General features: G+C 35.0%; 1 protein-coding gene across 2 annotated transcripts; it reads right to left on the minus strand.

Annotated features, from left to right (window-relative positions):
• Positions 1–4,732: 4,732 nt before the first annotated feature.
• Positions 4,733–8,835, minus strand: gtf3c6 (general transcription factor IIIC, polypeptide 6, alpha). Of its 2 annotated transcripts, none has more exons than XM_028451422.1 (6): positions 8,635–8,835; positions 6,645–6,719; positions 6,490–6,553; positions 6,251–6,295; positions 6,025–6,132; positions 4,733–4,902 (listed from the first exon to the last, which is right to left on the minus strand). In XM_028451422.1, the coding sequence occupies exons 1-6, from the start codon at positions 8,656–8,658 to the stop codon at positions 4,796–4,798; spliced, it is 423 nt and encodes a 140-aa protein (XP_028307223.1). In that variant the 5' UTR covers positions 8,659–8,835; the 3' UTR covers positions 4,733–4,795. The 2 variants fall into 2 exon arrangements, with proteins under 2 accessions (XP_028307223.1, XP_028307222.1); XM_028451421.1 differs by having other exon boundaries at positions 6,645–6,725.
• Positions 8,836–9,717: the final 882 nt, after the last annotated feature.

Below are 9,717 nucleotides of genomic sequence, written 5' to 3' on the forward strand. Positions count from 1 at the left end.
GTAACACGTCGCACAAGAGGAGGACAGGGTAACTCTAAAAGGTGGGCAGTAATGTTCTCTTTGTTTAGCTGTTTGGATAGCTAGATCTGCTTCTAGCAAGGCCTTTACAGGTATGTTTAACAAACTGTCAAACTACATTTTTAGGCTGGTGTCACGGTTTGCGTTTACCTCGTACTGAGATCGATTATGAGCATGTGCACTACCGGAAAATGAATTTTTGCTAGTTCCGTTGTGAGTTTTGCTACTTCCGCCATGCTGAGATTGAAAATTCAATTTAAAAGCAATGTGTTTGTGTATATATATATATATATATATATATATATATATATATATATATATATATATATATATATATATATATATACATACATACATATATTTTCGTGTTTTATCATTTATTCTATGCAGTTTTTATTATTATTATATGTATTGTGTTTGGATAAAAATAAACCACATGTTGGAATATACTTTTTAAGAATGTATTCTTCCTTTCACTGATTTCTAATGGCAAGCTTGTATGGCGATCTGAGTGACAATTTCAGTCAACAACTTGAGTAAAGTAATAGTGTCTCATGCAGCAATCAATACGAATAGGAAAAGTTTATTCTACAAAAAAAAATGATTATAATATACTTTGCAATAATTAATATTCAGAATTACATTATTCCGCCAGACGCACCTGAGACCAAACGGGGCCGATAGTTAGGGGTGGTCGTTATCAACTTGTGATGGTCCAAAGACAGTATATGATAACAGGATATAATGTTGAAAAAAAAGGTCGCTAAAAACATCCCGAGGAGTGACCTTGGCCCCCAGCTTATAACCACATACAGTACATCTGAAAATGCCCAGTATGTTTTATGAAAAAGTGCAATTAACTGAGGAGTGAGGTAGTTTAACAAGGTCTGATGTGGTTCACTGACACTAGTGATCAGGAGTTTATGTGCTATGCATATGTTAGCACAATTAAATGTTTTTTTTCATTACAAAGAACATGATTTAAAAAATCGATTAATAAATTTTTTTGAATCGATACGATAATTGCACAGTGAAATATTGCGATTTATCGCTGAATTTCTTACACCCTTATTGGACAGTCATTAATTATTTAGAGTTGTGTAAAATTATGTAAACAATGCACACTTACATAAAATTTTTAAAATCCAACTCTCCTTTAAAAGGACTACTGAATTATAAATTTTAAAGCCAAGCATCTGATTACAGTAACTTTTACCATTGACTTCCCAAAACGTATTTATTCACACTAACTTTAAAAGTATTTGATTTTTATTTGACTGCTTTTTCTTTTGGAACTGTCTGTGTTTCTTACTTTTTGACTGAATAAAGATGCCTGCTTCAAATATTACTAATGCTACATTTTCAATAGAAACAAAGACACACGCAACATATAACAATGTGTTTTATATTTATTTATGTTTTGACACTTTTGTGCCAATTAATAACTAAGCTAATGCCAAGTACACAGTGAATGGAATTAACACAAGAAATAAAAATGCTCAAAAAAACAAGTCATTTTTGTTCTGATTATGAAGTTCTCATTGATTTTTTTTGTCCAGTTTATTTAGTAAAAGCCAGTATTGTTAAAATAATATTTCTATCGACAAGCAGTTATAAATATGTAAAAAAGTTTTTTTTGTTTTTGTTACTGCTACATGGTTTTTCTTTTTTTCACCTAGTTTGAGACATATTATGCACATTTTTCACCTTTTAGAACAGTTTCCAGTGGTCTAAATGACTTATCTGTGCTACTGTTTGGTCAAAACAAAACATGGATTAAGCAACAGAAGAGATGTAATACTACCCTGTAAAAACGAGTTCTGTGAGAGTGCTCTGTTTTGGGGGGGTGTCCCTGGATTTGCATAGACCTCCCCCTTCCCCACCCTTGTCTTCCACGGGGTGGCACACACCCTATGTTCACACTGCAAGCCTTAATGCTCAATTCCAATTTTTTGTTTGTCCATTCACATTACCATTTAAAATGTGAAGGAGGACTGAGATAATGCAGAATTTGAAATCTGACTGTAGAAGTGCTGAGCGTAAATGGAGATCAACAAAACTCCAAATTCATCTAGAACTATACAAAATAAGTCTGCGAAAATTCATTGATGGCTTGTTCAAAGCAAGGCAGCAATACTTTTCTGAAATTATTGCCAAAAATGTCAACAACTCCCGCATGTTTTTTTCTGTAATTGAAAAGCTCACAACCCCCCCAGATCAAATAGCCCCTGAATTACTGTCAGCTGGAAAATGCAATGAATTTGCTGTAAATGTCAATGAAAAAATACAATCAATAAGGTCAAACATCAGAACAAACCAGCAAAATAACAAAAAGCTTGAACAGCTTCAGCCACTGAGGGATGAGTCAACTACAATGTTAGAGTTTATTACAGTGAACCCAAAAACAATAGAGGAAACTGTTCAGCAGCTGAATTCATCAACGTGTTGCCTTGACACAATACCCTCAAACCTGTTTAAAACTGTTGTAAAGTCAATTGTCACCGATTTGTGTCAGATAATTAACTGCTCATTCCAATTAGGCACAGTACCAAAATCCCTGAAAGTAGCTGCTGTGAAACCAATGTTAAAAAAGAGAACACTGGATGCCTCTATACTGGCTAACTATAGACCAATCAGAAACCTTCCATTCATAGCCAAGATCATTGAGAAGGTGGTCTTCAACCAACTGAGTCAATTCTTAACATTCAACAAAATATTTGATCAATTTCAGTCAGGTTTTCATTCTCATCACAGCACAGAAACTGCTCTTATCAAAGGGATCAATGACATAAGGTTGAACGCTGATTCCGGAAAAGTATCTGTTCTCATTCTATTGGATCTAAGTGCTGCATTTGACACTATAGATCATACAATTTTGTTGCACAGATTGCAAACATGCGTTGGGCTAAATGGAAACGTAATGCAATGGTTTAAGTCCTACATGGAGGAGCGAAGTTATTTTGTAAGCATTGGAAACTTTGAATCTGACAGATTACTAATGTCCTGTGGGGTTCCTCAGGGCTCTGTTCTTGGACCCCTTCTGTTTAGCTTTTATGTGCTTCCTTTAGGACAACTTTTACAGAACTGTAAGATTGATTATCAGAGCTATGCTGATGACACACAACTATATCGATCACTGAACCCAGATGACTATGGTCCCATTGAGGTGTTGTGTGACTGCTTAGAAAAAGTAAACTGCTAGATGAGTGAAAACTTCCTTCAACTAAACCACGATAAGATGGAGGTGATTGTCTTTGGTAACAAGGAAAAGAGGACTGCTGTTAGCAAGTATCTTGAGTCTCGATCTTTAAAAGCTAAAGACCAAGTCAAAAACCTTGGCATTCTGATTGTCTAAGATCCTAAAGAACATCTCCAGAGCGAAAGGTTTAATGACTCAGAAAGATCAGGAGAAACTGGTTAATGCTTTTATCTCCAGCAGACTGGACTATTGTAATGGCGACCGTGGCTCAGGTGGTAGAGGGTTGTCTTCTGATCGAGAGGTTGGGGGTTCGATCCCAGTACCTGACTATGTGTTGAAGTGTGCTTGGGCAAGACACTGAACCCAAAGTTGCTCCCAGTGGTCGACTAGTGCCTTGCATGGCAGTCCTGTCCCACTGGTGTGTGAATGTGAGAGTCATTGGGTGAATGAGCTGATATGTAAAGCCCTTTGAGACAGCTTCAGTGTGGTGATAAAGCGCTATATAAATCTAGTCCATTCTTCTGAGAGGAATCCCCCAAAAGAGCATCAAACATCTCAAACAGCTGGTTCAGAACGCTGCAGCTCGGGTATTAACTAGAAGAGGTCAGAGCACATTACTCCAGTTTTAAAGTCTTTACACTAGCTCCCAGTCAGCCTCAGAATAGACTTTAATGTTCTGCTGCTGGTGTATAAATCTGTGAATGGGTTTGGTCGAGAATACATCAGTGAGATGTTAGTCAGGTATGAACCCAGTAGGTCTCTCAGATCTATGGACACAGGTCAGATAGTGGAGACCAGAGCTCACAGTAAATATGGTGATGCTGCTTTTAGTTGTTATGCTGCAAAGAAGTGGAATAAACTGCCAGCAGAGCTGAAGTCAGCATCCAATGTGAACATTTTTAAATCAAAGTTAAAGGCACTTTTTTTCTCTACTGCGTATGATTGAGAGTGAGATTATTGGTCATGTTGTTGATGTCATGTGTTTGTTGATGATTTTGATTGATTTTACTGATGATTTTAAATGTTCTCATTGATTTTAAACAATTGAATGTTTTATCATGTAAAACACATTGAGTTGCCTTGTGTATGAAATGCGCTATCCAAATAAATTTGCCTTGCCTATATCAGACTCCAATGAGAATGATTTGCAGCGTCAATTTGACCTGCATGCGCATTGTCGGGTTTTGCAGTGGAGCCAAAGAATGAATGAGCAGGTGGAGGACGAGGACAAAGAAAAAGGGAGCCAAATAATGTTTTGGCTTTTTGTGGTGCCGAGCCTGACAGAGCAAAACTGAAACCGAGTTTTCATCAGGTTGGGGGTGGAGTCTATGGGTGGAGATCCCAGCGGAGGGGGGGTATTTTCTTTCCCGATTTCACTTGTGACGTCAAATTTGAAATGGAGCAATTTTCTCTTTGTTATAAGACTTATACAGACCACAAACAACTTAATTCATATTTTGTGTGCCGGTGGACACTCAAGTTACCTCATATGTGATCAAAAAAACTGCAAAAGTGGATTTTTCATAATATTTCCCCTTTAATCAAATATACAAGAATGATAGTTAAAGTTGTCTGAGCTCAGTCTGTGTTCTCCATGTCTGCAGATGGTTCTTCTGCTCGGTTTGCATTTGTTTCCTCACTCGAGGAACACACCGCCTTTTCCTGTTCACTGTGGTTGCTGCTACCTGCACAGACAACATCAAGAAAACATGTGTATGATGAAAATTTTTTTATGATAATTCATTAAAATCATCAACATTAAACAAAACAATGCAAATTAAATACAAACAAAAATAACTTGTTGGACTCATTAATATTAATGACAAATAAATAAAATATAATTACATTAGAATTGTATAATATATATAACATTAAATATAAAATTTATTATAAATAAAACAAAATATTCTTTATTTATAATTGAAAACCCTTGGGTGTCTCGATCCAATATTGATATTGATCAGATATCAGCAACAAAAACAAGTATCGGATTATATCGGCCTGCATCTAAATTCTCCGATATAAACACTGCGACAACATTTTTTATATAGGATTTATTGGTGTTTTATTTTACAGTCTTTTAATTTATTTTATTTAAAGTGTAGATATATTCTTCAGCTTGAGGTTAAAACGTGTAAAACCCAATGGTTAATAATAAATGGGTCAGTTTTTCTCATACATGTTACTATTATTCTCTGAGTTAAATCACTTAATCAAACCATTTATAACATTACACACAACAAAATAAGTCATAAAAGTATGCATGACTCATGCCAATATTGTATCAAATATCAGTATTGGCCAATAATCAAGACTGTTATAAAGTTTGGATTTTATATGCTTCAGAGCCTGAAATCACGTGATATTACACCTCAAGAATGTTTGCGACACTTACAGACACTCAGACACCCTTTTTATGGGACAAATGCAATGTAAATGTGTGATTTGGTCACAAAACATGAAAGTGAAGGTTTAGTTTGTGTCATTCAGATATTAACATTTCATTTTGCATGAAATCCTGCACAGCCGTGTGATTAGGTAGTGTGAGCAATATTTGACATATTTGTCTGTTTGTTACACTTGCAAGACATTTAATTACCCGTTTTCCAGGTAAAAACGAGACAAAATGTGTGGTATTGTCCCAAAAAATCTATGTGAGGCTTTTCTGTGTCATATTGGAGCCTAAATTTAAATAAAGATAGCAAAAAACCCTAAACTTTAAGAGTGCTTTATATGTTTCAGAACGTGAATTCCAATCCAATCCCATGAAATCCATACCTAAATTTTCCCACAGAACTAAAACCAACCTGTGTCGCTTTCAGTGGTTTTTTTTTCAGTGAGAAAGACTCGTTGCATCACCAGTTTCTTTGCGGTGTGGCACATGTACTTCAGATTTGGACTGCTGTTGGGTTTTCCTGCAGAGATTTGTCAAAGGGAACAAAAAAAAAAAACAATAGATAGTGAAAAAAGATGTATTCACTAATAGATATAAATACATAAAGAAATGAAAAAAGAAAAAAAAAACAAACAAACCCTTTTTTGGTATTTCTTCAAAGAGCACACAGGTTCCTAAAGTATCTTTGAAGAGAAAAAAATAAACAATAAGTGGTCAAAAATATTGTCTTTCATCAATATTTGATTTGGTGCCAACTTTCCCTTTCCTACACATCTATGACGTACACTCAAATAATTTAAAAGCATTAGCTATGGCAAGTATATTTGTAAGATTAATTTCACATTTTTGTATCACATGGTTTAAGGTTTAATCTTACCTTCATATTCCCCAGCAAACACATACTGACCAACTTGCATCATGGGCTTTTCGCTGTCTATGTCCTTAAACACAAAAAAAAAAATTAGGTGTAACTCATTAGTCATTTCATTCTACATTTTTAAAAGTTTCAAACTGAAATATTTGTAAACTAACCAATATCTTGCATGTGTTAAAATACTTTGATGAAAAGTCATTGTTGATGATGCCAGCGAGCTCCACCACAACAAGCTGCTCCTTAAACACAGAGAAGAACAAATTAGAAGAGTTTAAAAAAGTACATCACATCTAAATTCTAATGGCTGAAGTAGAGATTAACCTGTTAAATACAAAGATGTGGGAAACATAATAATAAAAACATAAAACACAAAAATAGTTTGCAATTGGGTCATTATATGTCATTTCAACAGGTGACCCACTTTGGTTTCTTGGGATATAAAACGTTTTTTCTTAAGGCAGTGTCTATCAGTACGTAATGCGTATCAATAGACAGGTCAGTCTATTCATACTCAGCGCCCCTCATTGGCCAGTTTAGGTCACGTGATAGGTGCACCTCATGACTTAAAGTTCCGTCAGTTTTTATTTTAGCTCATATTTATTTTTAGCTACCCTGCTAACCCTTTTATTTTAGCCCTAACCCTAACCCAGGAAATACCCGAATATTTTTATTTTTTTGTATATGTATTTCTGAGTGGAATTTGCCATGTTAAATATGTTAAAATGAAAAAAATATATATATATATGTCAAATGTGGGATTTGAATCCACAGCAGCGAAAGGAAGAATCCTTGAGTCAGGAGACCACACGGCCACAATCCTGACACAGTGATAACAGGCACATTACGCTTATGTAAAAAAGGTCCCACAAATTCATCTTCCGTACGAATAGACTGCCGATATATAGATACGTATTATGTACTAGGAGACACTTCATTTTCTTTATGCAACCTTCTTCATTTTTATTTTGGACCCCAACTTTGGGTTATATCACCGCACGCAAATATTGCAAATCCTTTACATGAGCCCATTGTAGCTTGGCTGAGTCTTATAATGATTTATTGTTTATTACTTTTTCCACTAGTAATAAAAAATATAATAACCATTGCATCAAAAAATTATTTATTTTTAAAAACATAATATTAATTACAGACAGACTTCTACATTTTCTCTTTCTTTGGTGTGTTTTTGGGGTGTTTTTCCCTTCAAAATACATTAATATATATCATCATTATGTCCTGAAAATGTGTTGAAATAACATGAAACAAATCGTGTTACAATTTATTTTCTCCCTCACTGCCAAACCACCACTTCAGTGTTGGTTTGGCAGTTTTAAGTAACTTATAAGGAAGTGTCTCCTAGTACGTAATGCATATCTATATACCGGCAGTCTATCCGTACGAAAGATGACGTTATCACCTGACTCAAAGATTCTTCCTTCCGCTGCTGTGGGTTTGAATCCCACCGTTGACATATATGTTTTTTCATTTTAACATATTTACCACGGCAAATTCCTCCTTTAAAAATACATATACGACAAAAATAATAATTTTCAGGTATTTCCTGGGTTAGGGCTAAAATAAAAGGGTTAGCGGGGTAGCTAAAGATAAATATGAGCAAAAATAAAACTAACGGAAGTTTAAATTACGTGGTGCATCTATCACGTGACCTAAACTGGCCAATGAGGGGCGCTACGTAAGGATAGCCTGCAGGTTAATTGACACGTTTTACGTACAGATAGCCACTGCCAAAATATAAAGTTAACACGTGAAAAACAGAATCCATAATATCACAAAAATATCCTAAATAAATCCTTCATAAACTTAAACGCTTCAGATTAGCACCTATAATAGATTAGCTGATCTATGCCACAGCTTTGGGCATACATTGTTTTATATATGTCTGTATTTTTCAGATTTTTACAGAAATCTATGGAATATTCTCATTTATGCATCATAAATGGAGAGCTATCGATAACAAAACTATCACCTCTGAACAAGAAAGAACATCAGAATAAATAAAATAACTGTTGAATAATAGTCCATGAAGTTAATTCAATTGGAAATGTTTATATTGAAACTATTGCCTTACTAACACATGGCAAACAATTCTACAAAAACCGGGATTAACTCGTTACAACTGTGTCATACCTCCTCTTCCCATTCATCGTCCATGTCTTAAACTCCAGGGTCTGAAAACATAATATAGTTAACTAGAAACTCAACTTGTCGAAAAAATTGTGAATCCTGTTGTTGTTGTTCTGCGAATTTCCGACAGACTAGACACTTGATCAAAAGCGTGTTTCTAATCCTGTTTACGATGCGCCATATGTTTAATACAACTTCCGTATACGTACTACGGAATCCGAAATGGCACAAATGAGTCCGCCTTCTCCTCCGCCGTTTACCTTCAGTTACAGGAACTTCCATTGGGGGGCGCTGTGGCTCAGAATTACAATAAAGCAGAACCTGCAATGAAATCATTAATCTATGGAAAAATAACATTCTGCTATATCTTTATGTGTCTGTGTGGCCTTTGGGTTTAGTGACACCATATTTACGTGATTATCTGTGAATTTGATCATGATGTTTGGGCATTGTGACTGCTTTTTATATGTATTTGTTCCTGTTTTACGTTTCTGAATGTGGATTTTGTTGTTGAATCTCTAATGCTGCTTTCTTATAAATGAGTCTCTTTCTACCTGGGTTGATGTCGGACACAATCATGTAATTTAGCTTGTTTAAGAAGCTGTATTGATAGAAAAATCAAAGTATTTATTTTGTGTTGTCATTTAATGTGTTCTTGTTTTGTTTTGCTACGTTTTTTTAATATATTTTTTTTCCCATTTTGCGCTTTTTGTTGTTGTCTTGTGTTGTTACTGTATTTTTATGCGTGTTTTTACAGTCAATTTGCACTTCTCCCCCTCTTATTTTGTTCGTTTTTTGTTTGTTGTCTTGTGTGTTATGAGCCAATTTGTGTATTTTTGTTGCCACTTTGTGATTCTGGAGACATTTTTTGTGTATTCGTTTCCTGTGTTTTTGTTGTTGCTTTGTAATTTTATAATTTTTCTCTAAATTGCTGTTATTATTTATTTTAGTTAGTTATTCATTTTTTGGCCATGTGTTTCTGGAGTCATTTTGTGTATTTACTTCAGGGGCCACTCAAAATTAGAGCGAGGGCCACATGTGCCCTCGCTCTAATTTTGAGGGGGCCGTAAGGCCATGTCTGCCTTA

The sequence above is a fragment of the Gouania willdenowi genome, chromosome 6 (genome assembly GCF_900634775.1).
Source record: "Gouania willdenowi chromosome 6, fGouWil2.1, whole genome shotgun sequence".
In the NCBI taxonomy this organism is placed as follows: Eukaryota; Metazoa; Chordata; class Actinopteri; order Blenniiformes; family Gobiesocidae; genus Gouania; species Gouania willdenowi.

Bases quoted from the DNA above. Each gene is read 5' to 3' on its own strand.
- gtf3c6 (XM_028451421.1), bottom strand. From the start codon at position 8,658: ATGGACGATGAATGGGAAGAGGAG. The intron at 6,726-8,634 runs GTATGACACAGT...TCTGTGTTTAAG, and splicing joins ACGATGAATGGGAAGAGGAG to GAGCAGCTTGTTGTGGTGGA. The intron at 6,296-6,489 runs GTAAGATTAAAC...TTCTCTTCAAAG, and splicing joins GTTTGCTGGGGAATATGAAG to ATACTTTAGGAACCTGTGTG.